This window comes from Eptatretus burgeri, chromosome 10, assembly GCF_056783735.1.
Source record: "Eptatretus burgeri isolate ZD-2024b chromosome 10, Ebu_testis_v1, whole genome shotgun sequence".
NCBI lineage: Eukaryota > Metazoa > Chordata > Myxini > Myxiniformes > Myxinidae > Eptatretus > Eptatretus burgeri.
Window position 1 is genome coordinate 27887333 of NC_140970.1, and position 17337 is coordinate 27904669.

The 17337-nt window shown below is 42.8% G+C and overlaps 1 protein-coding gene across 2 annotated transcripts in view; it reads right to left on the reverse strand.

The window, feature by feature from the left end:
* UBE2G1 (ubiquitin conjugating enzyme E2 G1) overlaps window positions 1-17337 on the reverse strand; it is a 65397-nt gene that overhangs the window by 32537 nt on the left and 15523 nt on the right. The window contains exons 1-3 of one of the 2 annotated variants that reach the window (XM_085897570.1): window positions 12059-12161; window positions 5662-5718; window positions 148-245 (exon numbers count right to left, since the gene is read on the reverse strand). In XM_085897570.1, coding sequence (XP_085753696.1) covers window positions 148-245; window positions 5662-5711 — 148 coding nt within the window. In that variant the 5' untranslated portion in view covers window positions 5712-5718; window positions 12059-12161. Of the gene's footprint in view, window positions 1-147; window positions 246-5661; window positions 5719-12058; window positions 12162-17337 lie in introns of those variants that run through there. The other variant, XM_085897568.1, reaches the window with a different exon arrangement.

Below are 17337 nucleotides of genomic sequence, written 5' to 3' on the forward strand. Positions count from 1 at the left end.
AGCGTATTCACATATTACGAAACCAAAGTCAAAATTATGCCACCACAAAATGTCACAAAAACAATGTCACACTATTTTGATATGCTAAACTAGAGTGCTTATGGGGAAGGTGGGATCAGGTTAGGAAGATATTGGTGTTAATCTCACCATTTGGGTGCCAGATGTCAGTGATAAATCGCATTTTTGGTGGACGCAGTGGATAATCCTTTGGGAAGGTGAGGTGAGCTTTAAATACACCTCCTTCACTGCAATGAGTGAGACATCACAGTATTAGAAGTATGGTTTAGGAATACAAGTTATCTCAGGCAATTTGTTCTACTCTCATTTTATATAGAACAAAACCAATCTTTGTTGTCAGATCAAGTTCAAATTAATAAATGCATTAACATTTCTCAGGTATAACTAAGTTAATAAATGATGGATTACACAGGGTTTTACAATAAACTGTGGATTACACAGGGTGTTATAACTTATAAACCACCCTTCCGTACAGTTGGCGGCTTTAATGGCACAAATATGTGCAATGAAATTCCACAATAAAAGGAAAAAGAACTTCAAACATTTTCATCACGCTTGAGTACTTTGAACCCCATGCTTGGTCGGACTTGCACAGCGATGACATCAACGTGCTAAAGACGTTCTGCAAGCTAACTGCATTGGAGCAAATGTGGACATAAAGATGGTGACAGCCTGACGTAGCATTACACGGCAAGCTGTTGATCACATTTCCGAGGATGACCAAACGTTCAACGATTCAATGGCAATACAAGTCTGAGATACAGATACAATACTCAATCCACAACTCAGACATCCTGAAATTAACTTTGTACTGCCAACCTGCACTGGCAAGCAAATTTGATACTGGAGGAGGTCATTTGATCGACCATGCCTGCACTCCATTATCGCTACTTTTTTGTATACATAATTGAGGTTCATGGAAGAGCGAGTATTGCACGAGTACACTGAAGGGATCAGGATGCAACAGGACAAAAGGAACAGCAGAGAGAAGGTGGGAATACCAACAGCCAAGCCGAAGGCCAAGAAAGGGTGAGGAGACAAACAATGTAGGAATGTGGGGCAGGAGAGGATGCATGGGGTGGACAAGATTGATACAGAAGAGAACTCTGAGGAGGGAAAAATGAAGGTGAGCAACTGTCTTGAGATTGAAGAGGATGTGGAAGCTGGTTCCACAAGTGGAGAAAAAGAGAAACAAATGAGTGGAGGTGAGCAGTGATCCTGGATTTAGGTAGGTTCACGAGAAGGGGGTTGATGATGGACAGTGTGAGCCCTGTAGAAACCTGGGGGTGGGGGTGGGGGGGGGACAAAGCACATAAAAAGCAAAGGGTGCAAGATCAGAAAGGAGGTGGTAGAAGACAGAGAGCAACGAGATGTCTGCGATTGTGAAGTGATGGGCCCACAGACTCAGCTTCATTACCAGAGATTCCAATAATCTGAAAGGCCTTGGTTTCCAAGGTGTCAAGCTGAGCAAGATGTGAGGCAGGGGAGCCAGCCCAGAGGGAGAGCAGTACTCCATCAAGCTTTGGATGAAAGCCCTGTTACTGGATATGAGTTCAGATGAGCCAAGGAAGGACTTTGTATGACAGAGAATGCCCAGTTGGTGACTGCCTTTGGAGGCCAACTTTGCCAAATTTGCCTTTGGCCAAAAAAAGATTAAAAAAAAAGAAGAGACCCAAGAGTTTGAATTGCTGAATTTCCTCAAGAGGATTGTGAAGATCGTAGATAGGAGAGTTTGCCAGGCAGCCCTTTTGGAGAGAGATAGTGAGAGTGTGATATTTGTGTTTGACCAGCTTGTGATTTTTTTTTCCAAGGTCTGAGGAGAGGGAAGAGTGATGTCCTGCCTGTCTGAAGGATGAGGGATGTCACCGCAGAGGGTAGTGTCATCAGCAAATACATAAAGAGGATTTTTCCAGAGAGCCAGAGAGATCATTGATGAAGATCAGGAATAGGACTTGGCCGATAACGCTGCTTTGGGGAACTCCAGCCTTGACAGGGAGAGGAGATGAAAGAATTCCATTGAGTGACACATGTTGGCTACAAAAGTAGAGGAAGTCAGTGAGCCATGTGTGGAGTTGTCCATGGATGGAATCAGGTTAGGAGGTACAGGACGAGTATAAGCAACATGTCCAAGGTGGAGTGACCTGGTCTGAAACCAAATTGGTGATCTGAGATGAGGTTGTTGGAGAAAAGGAAGGATTCCATATCAACTGCAATGATGGATTCCATGGCCTTGCCGATCCATCCATCCATCGGGACCATACTCTGTGCAGAATGTTGGTGCTGCCTTAGCAGTCTCCTTGGCTATTGGACACAATCCTGGATGGGTCGCTACTCCCACACAGGATACCAGCAAGCTGGCACTCATGTTGCTGACCTCGGAAGGATGACAGGCAGAGTCAACCCCAGCAGGTATTAACTCAACAGCCGAGTGGGATTCAAACTCAGGATCCAAGGATCCCAAGACCACCACCCTAACTATTAAGCCAACACCAGGATATACCTTGCTGATGATTGGAAGTAAGCTGATCACTCTGCAGTTAAGAGCATCAGTTTTTGGACCTTTTATGGTAACTTGCAGATACCCGTCCACGATGGGTATGGGGGACAGGACAGATCACAACACTCGGCTACGGTAATTTCTTCGGATGTGTTGCGCCGCATTCAACTGCTCAGTTCATATTGGTGGCGTGTTTGGGTGCCCATGGTAGCGTTTGAGACCGGTCGCTTTAAATTGTTGCCCTTGACACAGAGTGCCGGATGAGTACACGAACGATTTGACATATTCATCATTTCTATATTACCTCAATCAACAGATTAACAAAATGGCAGGATAAAAGTCGTAAATGCCGAGTTGAATAAACGTCTTGAACTCATGGACTTAGTTAAGTAAAGCACGTCGTCTAGGACCTGGCCGTCGGTTTGCCACCGAATGCTGCTGATTGTGACGTCATTGATTCCCTCTTTGAAAATTCTATCTATATTCGATTTTTTGAATCCGCAATCACCTGTGTAAATACATGGAACACGTAATGTGAAGATTTCGGAAGTATGAACAGAATATGTTTGAAGAAAAATGTGTTAGAAGTTCCAGGCTTACGCTCATTATATTATGATTATGTTTTTACCCATTTGTTTGTTTGCGTGCAGGATATCTCAAAAAGTTGTGGACGGATTTGGATGAGTTTGGTGGACAGGTATGGTGTTTGACAATGACAAATCGATTACATTTTGGTGAAGATCCGTATCCAGGGTACTGGAATTTTCAAGTGATTCGTCACCATTGAGAGATAGGGCCAAATATGATAAATAGCACGATATCTCAAAAAGTTGTGAATGGATTTGGACAAAACTTGATGGACAGGTTTAGTGTGTCACAAGGATGAGTTGATTCAATTTTGGTGAAAATCCTGATTCAGATTTATTTAGTTATTTTTAAGAGATTCTTCACCATTGAGAAATGGGGCCAAAAACAATACATAGCACGATACTTCAAAAAAAAAATTGGACCTGATATGTTCTTCGAGATCAGGCATTGCGTGGCAGAGGTATGTACTCAACTGAGTGTCCTTCTAGTTACCTCCACCACTGAAGGTGAAGGAGGTTATGTTTTCACCCCTGTCTGTGTGCAGGATATCTCAAAAAGTGTGAACGGATCCAGATGAAATTTTGTGGGTAGGTTTGGTGTCTGACACGGAAGAACTGATTAGATTTTGGTGAAGATATGCATCTGGCTACGTGAATTTTACTGATGTTATACCACTGAGGGTCAAAAATGATATATGGCACGATATCTCAAAAAGTTGTGGACGGATTTGGACAAAGGTTGGTGGACACGTTGGGTGTGAGACAAGGAAGAATTGATTCAATTTGGGTGAAGATCCAAATCCGCATCTGGAGAGAATATTTATTTAATTTTTCAAGTGATTCTTCACCATTGATAGGGCCAAAAACGATATATAGTACGATATTTCAAAAATATAATGGGCCCGACATATTCTCGTGGATCAGGCATTATGTGGCGGATGTATGTGCTCCACAAGGTGCCCTTCTAGTTTATGTAAAGCAGTGATGTTGGCTGATTTCCAAGCAAATGAAAGATTACCGATACCAAATAACAGGGTGAAAAGGAGAGGAAGAGAGAGAGAGAGAGGAAGAGAGAGAGAGAGAGAGGAAGAGAGAGAGAGAGGAAGAGAGAGAGAGAGAGGAAGAGAGAGAGAGAGAGAGAGGAAGAGAGAGAGAGAGAGAGGAAGAGAGAGAGAGAGAGAGAGAGAGATAGAGAGGAAGAGAGAGAGAGAGAGAGGAAGAGAGAGAGAGAGAGAGAGAGGAAGAGAGAGAGAGAGGAAGAGAGAGAGAGAGGAAGAGAGAGAGAGAGAGAGGAAGAGAGAGAGAGAGAGGAAGAGAGAGAGAGAGGAAGAGAGAGAGAGAGAGGAAGAGAGAGAGAGGAAGAGAGAGAGGAAGAGAGAGAGAGGAAGAGAGAGAGGAAGAGAGAGAGGAAGAGAGAGAGGAAGAGAGAGAGGAAGAGAGAGAGGAAGAGAGAGGGGAAGAGAGAGGGGAAGAGAGAGGGGAAGAGAGAGGGGAAGAGAGAGGGGAAGAGAGAGGGGAAGAGAGAGGGGAAGAGAGAGGGGAAAAGAGAGGGGAAGAGAGAGGGGAAGAGAGAGAGGAAGAGAGAGAGGAAGAGAGAGAGGAAGAGAGAGAGGAAGAGAGAGAGGAAGAGAGAGAGGAAGAGAGAGAGGAAGAGAGAGAGGAAGAAAGAGAGGAGGAAAGAGAGGAGGAAAGAGAGGAAGAAAGAGAGAGAGAAGAGGAGAGGAGAGGAGAGGAGAGAGAGATGTGCAATAGCAGCAGAGCATGTTTTTAGGGCACGTGAGCTGATGCAGTCCGGTCCAGTAGCAGAAACAGTTGAAATAAACTTCTCCACCTTCTCAGGAGCAAAAAAGACAGAGTGCAGGAGCAGCTGGGAACTACAGGGAAGGATGGGTACTGAGAGTGAGGGGTTGGAGACACAAGATTTGGCAAACTCAGAATTGAGGCATTCGGCCTTCTCAGGAGCACAGACGGCAGTGGTGCTATTTGAAGAGATGGAAGGGGAGCAAAAACATTAATCCAATCCAACAGTTTATCCACTCAATTTAATTGGGGGGGGGTAGGGTTGATGAGGAGTATGAGCAGGAAGAGCAAGAGGAAGAAGAAGAGGAAAAATTGGAGGAAGGAGGAGGAGGAAGAGTTGGGCAGATACAAGAGCATAATCAAGGGGGAGAGGGGGTTGGAAGAGGAGTCGGGCAGGTGCAGGGTCTTCACTATGAGGAGGGGAGGAAGGGGAGGAGGAGAAGAAATATTGCAGGTACAGGGTTATCGCTACAAAACTCAAAACTCATATGCAGCAAAAAGAAATGCAACAGAACTCAAGGTAGTGACTAACTCCATGACTTTTAAAAAGAGTAATGGCACATTCCATGAAATGTCTTGCTTCAAAAAAAGCCTCATTTTACGATACCTGATGGAAAACAACTGTTTTATCACCAAATTGTTGGACGCTATTATTTATAAGCTGAGATAGAAGATTCCTTTCCCACCAACCATCTCACGAATGAAGCAATATTCTGCTGCTTTCCAGGATAAGGTCTCACATATTTGTAGTTCACTTACCAAAGATGCTCTTCATCCTGTACCTCTCCACTTTTTCTGAATTTTTTCATTTCTCACCTGTCAGTTTAGATGCAGGTCAACTGTTGGCAACTCAAGGAAAACAACTTCTTTACTGGATCCTGTTCCATAATTTTTAGTTGTCTCCACTTATAATTCTCTTCCCACTTATTATAGGAATAGCTAGGATGACACTCGGTAGAGCACGTACCTCCACCAGGCTGAACACTTTACGTTTTGGATCCCACCGATAGGCCGGATCTGTATCCAGACCATTCGTCTTCATCACACAGCAAAATCGAATCAGCTTGTTCTTGTCACCTACTCAGCTAATCCACCAAGTTTTTTTCATAATCATTCCACACCTTTTTGTGCTATACCAGTATGTAGTTTTGGCCACTTCTCTCAATGGTGAAGAATCACTTTTGAAAATTTTTTAAACTTCTCGGATCCGGATCTTCACCAAAATTGAATCAATTTGTCCTCATCACACAACCTGTCCACCATGTTTCCTCCGAATTCACCCATAACTTTTTGAGATATCCTGCTCTCAGACAGACGAACAGGGGTGAAAACATAACCTCCATCAACCTTTGGTGGCAGAGGGACCATATTTTCCGGTGTATTAATCGCACCCGTTTTTCACCCAAAATATAAAATAAAATAAAAAGTTGCCTTGCTTGTTCTCTAACACTGGATGGTGGACTCGTCCACGCCGAATCGCCTCCCAGCTTCCCGGTTCCCAAACTCTTATGCAGACCAGCAGACAGAGAGTTTGAAGGCTGTGGTGAGTGAACACCTTGACCTCTCGATCGAGAGAATGGATGATATTTGAAGATCAGTGGACTTGCTCTTACTTTGAACAGGCCCTGCACTGGTACTGACAAGAGTTGTACGTTCAAAATAACGTTGCACATCAAAGGTCAGAAAAGGGTGTTTTATGACCCTTTATGATAAAAGGTCGTAAAACGTCTTTCATCACGATCAAAATGAACATGCCTGTGAAAGCAACGATCACACACCCGTTAAAAGACGATTGAGATTATCGTGTTTTACAACTCTTGTAAGAACCAGTATCAGACGTGTGAGAAATTCGGACTTAACACGAGGACTTTGATGTGAATGGTGAAGAATGAGGAAATAATTGTTCAGAGTGAGAAAGGTTCGAAGAAGATAGGGAGTGGAACATGGGCCTTTTACCCAGACATGGAAAACAAACTTGTTGGGGAGCTTAAACGGATACGTGCTCGAGGATTGGAAATGTGTTTTGTATTTGTTTCCGAGTTACGGACAATTAAAATTGCAATGACATAAAAACTGACATCTATGAAGCCATTCTGGAGAACATTTACCATTATAAGCACAGGTCATGGATTTTTGAATACTTATATAAAGACCGATTCTTTTCTATACCTGTGTCTTAACCGCACCCCCAACTTTTAACTTTTTCCAGCTGATAAGAAAGAGCGGTTAATACACCGGAAAATATGGTAATAAATTGCTCCATTACATATTTTATAACTCCATCCTGATTTCAACAGGTCATTACAATCCCTATCCTAAACAAACAAACAAAAAACATTCTTTGGACCCAAATGATTTTCAACAATATAGGCCTATTTCTCTTTTTACCTTTCATCACTAAGTTTCCAAAATATGACTGTCATTCAGCTGCTACAATACTTGCACAAGCGTGGTCTTTTAGAACCCTTTAGAACGCAGCTGTCTTAACCACAGGCACAAAATTATTGGAATCTCCCACGATGAAGGCAAGTCTTTGGGCCTGTTACGCTCACATTAGACAGGTCGGTGACCTCTCTGTCTTCCACCACCTCCTTTCTGGTTTTTTAACCTTGTGGCCTTTCCTTGCTCTGCCCCTCCACCCTTACCCTAGTCCCTCCTCCAGGATTTCTCCAGGGTGCACATGGTCTGACAGTAATCCACTTTTGGTGAAACTCCAACAAATCTAGGCAGACTGCAAGTTAACTCAAGCAATTAGTTATTCCAAGGCTTCAAGATGGCTATTCCCCACCACCACCACCACCACAGGCCATCCCCAATCCATACATTTTTTTTCTGTTCCATCCCCAAATTTCCACTCCTCCTTCTTGCTGTGTTTGACCTTGCATCCAGCTTGTTTATCCCTCTTCCCACCCTGATGACCACCCCCCTCCTCCCCCCAACCTCTTACTCTCATTCTTCTTTTTATTGCATCCCTGTGTCTCTCTGTACCCTACTGATGGTGTGTCCCCCCCCCACCTCCCATTTCACTACGCTCTCCTCATTCTATTCTAACCTATGTTCGAGCTCTTCCACAAGCCTTGATAATGTATACAAAGAAGCCTTACAGTCTGGTTTAAAGGGGTTACACAGCACCTGCGAATACAACATAAAACATGATTATCTTTACCGATAGCTGCCGAGCACTATTCTGTACTCTTACCACTAAATACTATTAGTATTGTTGGGAAAAATGCCAGGGGCATAGAAAAGGTACCTTTATATGGTATGTGACATGTGGCAAACTTTAGAAAAGAAGGGTCATTGCATCGCTTGTAGAAAATGCCAAACAACAGAAAAGATTATGGGCATTCCATGCAAATCATCTTCAAATTTTAAATCAATCAGATGAAAATTGACAATTTTAGAAATTGCGGCCCATGTTGACCTTTTGGCCTATGTTGACCTCAAAAATAGTTGGTGGTTGAATTCAGTGACCTGATATGAAAATCCTGTTCAAATTTCTAGTCAATCAGATGAAAATTGAGGATTTGAGAAAATTGGTCTATGTTGACCTCAAAAGAGTGACCACTGTATCACAAGGTCATGTAATATGTGGTAAAGTTTCAATTTCCTCCGCTGAATGGTTTTTGATGTACGCTCTTAAAATGCATACACGTACAACAAACGACATACGACGTACGTGCGTCATACGCGACAGAAAAAGGAGGTCTAACACTGCACTCTTTTCAGAGTCAAATATTGTAAATCGCAGCGCGCCAAAAATATTTCAGGCGAGATATAAAACACCGAGAGCCTCAAAAAAATTACCCAAAAGACCGGATACATGTGCGTTGTGGGCAAATCTCAAACTTGATTAAAAAGCAATTCTGGACTACATCTGGGAATTCCTCATCTGCTCTACCCTTTCACTGAATTCAATCTATCCCGATCAAGTTTAAATCCCCTGTAATCAATGGTCTTCCTGTACCACGTGCTGTTCTGAATCATTCATCTACTCCTCCTTCCTCCTCTTCCTTCACACCCGGAGCCCCATAAAAGCATCCTCCCATTATCTTACTATTTTCACAATCTCTAATCTCTATCCATACAGAATCTTCCACATCAATTCCCTCCTTAATGTCATCGCTTTCTCTCGATGCAACATTGTATTTTACCCAGCTTTGAATCTTGTAATCTTCTAATCCTGTCTCACTCATACATCATACTCCTTACTATCTACATGCCTTCAGAAAATATTCACACCCCTCAACTTGTCACATTTTGCTGTGTTACAGCCTGAATTTAAAATGAATTAAATTTAATTTTTTTTTTGTCTTCAATCAACACAAAATACCTCAAAATGACAAAGTGAAAACATGTTTTGAATTTTTTTTTTTACAAATTTATGAAAAATGAAAAGCTGCAAATGTCTTGCTTCAATAAGTATTCAACCCCCCCCGAAACCCCTACCCCTCTCACCTCAACCCCCCCCCCCCTTCCCCTAGTCAATACTTTGTTGAAGTGCCTTTGGCAGCAATTACAGCTTTGACTCTTCTTGGTTATCAAGATTTGGGGAGTTTCTCCCATTCTTTCTTGCAGGTTTTCTTAAGTTCTGTCAAGTTGGATGGGGAGTGTCAGTGAACAGCAATCTTCAAGTCTTTCCACAGATTCTCAATGAGAGTCAAGTCTGGGCTTTGGCTGAGCCACTCAAGAACTTTCACGTTCTTGTTCTGAAGCCATCATTCCCGTGTTGATTTGGCTGTATGCTTAGGGTCATTGTCCTGTGGAATGTAAATCTTTGCTACAGTCTAACGTCTTTTGCACTCTGAATCAGGTTCTCCTCAAGGATTTGCCTTATTTGGCTCCATTCATTGTTCCCTCTATCCTTACAAGTCTCCCAGTCAATGCCGCTGAAAAACATCCTCATAGCATGATACTGCCACCAACATGCTTCACGAATATAGATGGTGTTCGATGGGTGATGAGCTGTGCTCGGTTTCCACCAGATGTCGCGCTTTGCATTCAGGCCAAATAATTCAATTTTCGTATCATCAGACCACAGAATCTTTTACCTCATGCTCTAAGTCTTTCACGTGCCTTTTTGCAAACTCCAGGCGTGCTATCATGTGCCTTTTTCTCAGGAGTGGCTTCTATCTGGCCACTCTTCCATAAAGCCTAGATTTGTGAAGTGCTGCAGAGATTTGTAACGAGATTGTTGTCCTTCTGGCAGGTTCCCCCATCTCAGCCAAGGAACTCTATAGTTCTGTCAGAGTGGTCACTGGGTTCTTGGTCACCTCCCTGACCAAGGTCCTTATTGCCCAGTTTGGTCAGGTCACCAGCTCTAGGAAGAGTCTGAGTAGTTCCACATTCTTTCCATTTCCTAATGATGGAGCTCACTTTGCTGTTGGGAACTTTCAACACTCCAGAAGTTATTTTATACCCTTCCCCAGATCCATGCCTCCTCACAATTCTATCTCAGAGTTCTACGGACAGTGCTCAAGACATCTCAAGGATGATCAAAGGAAATTGGATGCACCTGAGGTCAATTTGGAGTGTCATAGCAAAGGGGTTGAATACTTATTGATGCAAGACATTTGCAGCTTTTCATTTTTAATTAATTCATAAAAAAAAATTCTAAAAACATGTTTTCACTTTGTCATTATGAGGTATTTTGTGTCGCTCAGTGACAAAATTTAACCCAATTCATTATAAATTCAGGTGGAAACAACAAAATGTGACAAAAGTCGAAGGGTGTGAATACTTTCTGAAAGCACCACACTTTGACCTCAAGCTCTTCCAGAGTATGACTTGATCTCCTGGCATTGGTTTAGAATGTACTTAACTTTTCCCTTCCTGAAATTATATTTTCCAACCTGACCTTACCAATCACAAGTACTGCATCTCATCAGTTCCTTCCTTTATAGCTTCCACACTTGCCACTGACCTAAAGAGCTTGAATTCCCTCCTCAATTCCCAGTGTAAACCTTGCTGCTCCCTTTCTATTTAGCTTTTAGCCATCATTATTGAAACACTCTTTGTCCCCTAAATGATTCCCACTGCCTCTTCAATGCTAAACCTTCCTCTCAACACCATTTTTCCAGCCGTAGTTTGACATCTACCGCTCTGCTCATCAAATATATTCCATTTCCTAGTCTAAGGAGAATACCACAAAACATTACCTCACAACCCTTTGCTTTCAGTCGCTCACCCAATATCCTACACGTATTTTACAAATCCTCCGAGTAAACTTTCCCGACATCATTTGCACAACCACAACAAACGTACCACAACAAACGTCTTCCTGCAGTGACCAAATATGATGCCATTTCACCTGCCATTAATGTCTCTAATTCTTACTCCTGCTCCTTTGAAACAACACACAACTCCATGACCAAGATCCTTCCTGCAGAATGAAGAATCTACATAGCCTGGTGTTGGCTCAGTGGTTAGGGTGGTGGCTTGGGATCCTAGGGTCCAGAGTTCAAGCCCCGTCAGCCGCTGAATTAATACACCAGGGGGTTAACTCAGCCTGTCATCCTTCCGAGGTCAGCAAAATGAGTACCAGTTCCAGTGTGTGTACTGGTAGAGGGGCACTGCATCAGCGAAACAGTCGCACTTCAAGAAATGATAGCTACCCCGGCAACTAAGCTGCCATACGACCACCCACCACCACCAAGAATCTACATATTTAATAATTTCATCGCTCACAAAAACTGTCTCCCTGAACTCATTCCTACCCATCACTATTTCTGCAAACTCACCCCTCCCAGCACTCGCTACACCCTCACCACTGCCTGCCCTCGTATGCCCTCACTCGCAATGCCCTCACAACCCCCTCATCCCTGCCAGCAATCGTGACCCCTGCACCATTACCAATATCCTCTGCAAACTCACTCCACAATATGTAACCAACTTCTGTTTACAAATTCTTCACACTTTGATACCTGCTGCAAAGTAACCATCTGTAAGCAACTTTCAACCTCGCAATAACTATCTTCATGTGAGGCATTTCCTCACACTTCTGACAGCATCGACTTCCCTCGATTACCACTATCCCTGATATGGCCCACATGAAGCATCTATCAAGTTGAACACTAAATAAGGGGTGAAAGTGTTTCAAAAGATGCAAGATTTATACAATCATACTCAAAATAACACCCCACTTCGACAGACTTACTACAAGGTGTCCTGTGGGCCTATGATGACCACCTCCCAGCGATATATGTCGTTGTCCTCAATCAGGCCAGCAGAAAAACCTTCAACAGGATTCTTGTTCAGCTCTGGAAGAGGAATTAAAAAAATAACAACAATAATATTAGCTGTTCTTCCTTTACACAGCTCAACTCGTCAATACAGTACAATCTATGCCAATAAAAGGGTGTGTGTGTGTTTGTGTGTACCTGCAAGTTGCTGCTGTTGCCTGCTATCTCCACATGTGGGTGGGTTTCAGGAGGTGAAACAGAGACCTACCAGGTCTCAACATCTGTGTGTGCGTGTGTGTATGTGTGTGCATGTGCGTGCGTCCTTGATTGGCATCTGCATATGCGGGTTTCAGAATGTGGAATGGAGTCCTCCCAGGGCAGGCTCAAAAAGTATCCACCTTCATTTCGGAAAGGGGCCACAATTCATGGCCCAAGCTGTGAAGTTTTCTGTTTTCAAAGTTTTGTGCCGAGGGCTCTCTTCAGGATCGTCGCTGAGCCTCGGACAGCTTCCAACTGGAGTTAGTTTGTAACATCTCCAAGGTTCTTTTTCATCATTCCCGTGAGGTTTATCGTCATCACTGGTACAACATTGGCATTCTTCAGCTTCCAGGATCTTTTCACTTCATGCTTGAGCTCTTGGTATTTGGTCATTGTCTTGATTTCTGCATCATTAGTCCAAAACCACTGGTATTAACGTAAGCGGTACTTCAATGTTTTCAGTGATTACCATAACGGAAGTGTGTGTGTGTGTGTGTGTGTGTGTGTGTGTGTGTGTGTGTGTGTGTGTGTGTGTGTGTGTGTGTGTGTGTGTGTGTGTGTGTGTGTGTGTGTGTGTGTGTGTGTGTGTGTGTGTGTGTGTGTGTGTGTGTGTGTCTTGTATGCCTCCTATACCGCTGGAAGGAATGAGTTGAATTTGGTGGTCGTACTTGAGGTGTGCCCAATAAAGTTTTTGGCATTTAAGAAAATTCAGTCACGGGACGGGATACAAATGTATATGTTTATCGTGTATCGCCACTTCCGATGGGAGACCCAGCAGTTTACAGTAATATACTTGTGTCATGTCAATGGGATCTGCAAACAGACTCTCTGGGGCGAAGCAATGGGCTTCTCAAATGGTCAAAACAAAAAGAATAATGCTCAAATGAACAGTGTAGCTCCCCCCTCCCATCACCGGTCGAGAACCAAATATCTAAATCCCATGTGTCGCTTAAAACAAACTCGTTCCCCCCCCCCCCCCAGGAATAGGCCAAAAAGGTTTGCACACGCGAGAAGGCAGTGATTAGGCAACACGTACACTTGAGAAATAACAGGTTTCTGGAAGAGAGACACGACACGACAACATACAAGGAAAATCACGGAAGAAAGGCAGATTGAAATGATGAATATAGATAGAAATACACACACTTATTACAGTGTTCATGGCTTTATTTAGTTTCCACACGTGCAATAACATCTAGAATCCCTTAACCCGCATCAAATTTTAAAATTTAAACTTCTTAAATGACCTAAGCAGCAGTTCCGACTACTACCACTACAACTACTACTACTACTACTACTACTACAAAAAGTGTTCATTTGTCCAATTCTGACATTTTTGACACTGAGCGTCTTCAGGTGGTGTTCAATAATGATCGCCAATCACTTGCCAAGCCTGCTGTTCCTCAACCGTTTCGTTGAAGTGCTCGGTTGAGTGCTACGACGTCATAATTGCATATGAAGAATACTACATCTGAAAATTTGAGGGCCATCAAAGGATAAAATGGTCCACAGAAACAAAAATGATGATGTCATCGGTCACGTGATTCGGCAGCCATATTGTTTTTTTTGTTTGTTTTTTAAAGCTTCAAAAATCATCTTCTCTGAAGTGACTGAACAGATCGAGGTGAAACTTTACAAGTATGACCGTCTTTTCATGAGGCAAAAGGTTCACACATACGACTTCATTGGCCACATGGTTTGGCAGCTATATTGGATTTACCCAAAAACCTACAAAAAAAAATCTCCAGAACGGCTGGACAGATCGAGGGGAAACTTCACACAAATGTTTCCCAAGCCTTGGGGATACCAGGGTATTCACAAATAATTATAATTATAATTATATGACATTATAATTGATGTCACATGGTCTGGTAGCAATATTGGAGTAAACGAAAATCTTTACAAAAATTTATCTTGAACTGCTTAATCCATTGAAGTGAAACTTCACAATCATGATCTAGTCGTGATGGGGAATATATGTTTTCAATTTCAACCTGATCGGATGCATGGTCTGGCAGCCAGAATCATTAAAAATTTTCGATCTGCGTTCTTTTTTGAATTTTTTTTTTGTTTTTTGAATGAGGCTCACTTGGCTGTGCCTGGATGTGTTTAAGGGTGGAGGAGTAACATCTGAAGCCCGAATCCTATCCAGGTTCCTCCTGATGACTTCATCTTTGCTTTTTGCTTGCTCAGGTTCCTTCTGATGACTCTAATACAGGATTGTACCTATTTGGTCTTCCATTTGATTTGAATTAAAATGAATAATAATAAATGTCATGGGTCGGTGTCAGGTGTCCGATCAAAGCGGAACGTCTTGGTACCCGGTCATCACTGCCAGCAGTTAAGTGGCAGTGCTAGTTATGTCTATTATTAATTACGTAACACACCAGTACACAAACACCACACAAAAGAAGTCCTAGTGAGGGTCTGCAATCTCCGATTGCTCTATTTTCTTGTCATCTTTGTCGGGCCGTTGACCCCATGACCATGATCATTTTCATGGATGGATTTCGCAAGGTACATTTACACAGTATTGTGTCAGGTGAAAACAAAACTTCGAGACAACTTCATATATAAAAATAGCACCGCAAAGCGGGCGTAACCCCTCAGCCCCTTGATGCAAACCAATTTCAAGATGTTGGCCATATTGAAAATCGCAGCGCACTCATTTTCGAAAGGAACCTTCCTCTACTCAACCCCAACACACCCAGGAAAAATGGATTTAATCGGACAAGGCGTTCTCCTCGAAATCGACGGAAACGAATTTCAAGATGGCTGCCATGGAGGCCACATTTAAAATCGCAGTGTGCCCATTTTCGAAAGGAACCTTCCTATACTCAACCCCATTATACCTCGCCAGAATAAAATCAATGTGTGAAGCCGTTCTCAAGTTATTGTACGGAAACCAAATTCAAGATGGCTGCTCTAGCTGCCATATTGGATATCGGATTGCACTGAATATAGAAAGGAACTTTCCTCTAAACACCCCCATTATAGCCCCATAAAAATAAAATCAATCTGTCAAGCCGTTCTCAAGTTATTGTCCGGAAACCAAATTCAAGATGGCTGCTCTAGCCGCCATATTGGATATCGGATTGCGCTGAATATAGAAAGGAACTTTCCTCTAAACACCCCCATTATAGCCCCATAAAAATAAAATCAATCTGTCAAGCCGTTCTCAAGTTATTGTCCGGAAACCAAATTCAAGATGGTTGCCCTAGCCGCCATATTGGATATCGCATCGCACTGATTATCGAAAGGAACCTTCCTCAACCCAGCCCCAACACACACTGCAAAAATGGATTTAATTGGACAAGGCGTTCTCCTCGAAATCGACGGAAACCAATTTCAAGATGGCTGCCATGGAGGCCACATTGAAAATCGCAGCACGCCCATTTTCGAAAGGAACCTTCCGATACTCAACCCCAACACACCCTGCAAAAATGGATTTAATCGGACAAGGTGTTCTCCTCGAAATTGACAGAAACCAAAAGTTGACAGACGGACGCCCGTCCGGTCGGACGCCCGGACAACGCCTAAGATGACAATACCCCTTAGCCAATTCGGGCTGAGGGGTAAAAAGTGAGCACTCCGTGGCACATGAAAGCAACACCAGACTTGCGTAGACATTTATTCTATTAAAAGCGGCAACATCCCAGATCGGCGATTAGAGAATGGGTAGAAGCCTCAGAAATGAAATTTGTTTAAAATCATCGATATGAATCTTCATCCTCAGGTTTTATTTTCATTCAATTTCACTTTGTTGAAAGGCTGTCCAGAGAGATATTTGTTTGCTTGGATGTTCGTTTGCAGGGTTGGATGGATGGATGGACCAAACCGTTGTTTGTAAGCCATGGCGAGACAGTAGATAGAGGTGTAAATGACTTTCTAATCACATGAAAATAAAATTATAAATCGACATTGAAGACAACTTTAGGTAATAATGCAAATGAAGTACATATATAAACATGTGTTCCATTGTCTTTGTTAAATCTGACAAATGTTTAAAATGTAACTTTCAACTCGGAGCGATCATGCAGAGCACTGCCGGGAGACGGATCCCTGATGGAGTACTTTAGATGGAGGTTATTTGGGGAGAGTAGTTTCCAAAACCCAAGCTCATTGTAGAATGTACTGTAATGGTTCACAGAATGTAATGGCAGACAAAGGAACAGCAGGTGGGAACTCATTCATTCATTCTTCACACCTCATGTTCAATCTGTGAGATTGGAGTATCGTTTGTTCATGAACAACTGTGGAACTTGCTGTGAATCAACTCTCCATCCATCCCTTCCCCCAATTTATTTGGTTTGTCTTTGCTCCCCATAACACATCCATCTATCTCTATCTCTATCACTCTCCATGGAAGTTGGAAGTGGGGTGAAACGATGGGTGTTTATACTTTCCTGTCTAGTGTCTAATGCCGAAGTCAACTCTACCGCCTTTCACGGCATAAATAATAACAGGGCAACTTCACTCTAACGAGTCCCTAGCAAAAGAGCATGTTCTGACCAACGCAAACACATGGACCATGCCGACTTGACATGCTACCGAACTTGTACCACCCTCCAATGTAACAACAATATCTCTGTGAGGAAAACCTTTTATAATCGAAGACAACTTCACCAACTAACACGAGTGATCTATATTTTATGCACTCCTAAACCGCCGGATAAAAAGTTGAAAAGTGGTGGTTGTCCTCAGGTTCAGAGAGGATACAAATGAATTACACTTTCCTGTCTCATGCCGATGTCGACTGTACCGCCTTTCACGACATATTAGAACAGGACAACTTTACTCCAATGGGTCTCTGGTTACAGAGATTGTTCTTACCTACACAAACACACAGACCATGCTGACTTGATTCGTTCCACCCTCCAACATAACAAGAGAATCTTTGTGGGAACATTGTACTAAGTTGGGATAGCCAACTCCAACTAAAGTTTTAAACTTTATGTTCAAGTGGGGAATTATCACAAGTAGGGGATTATCATAA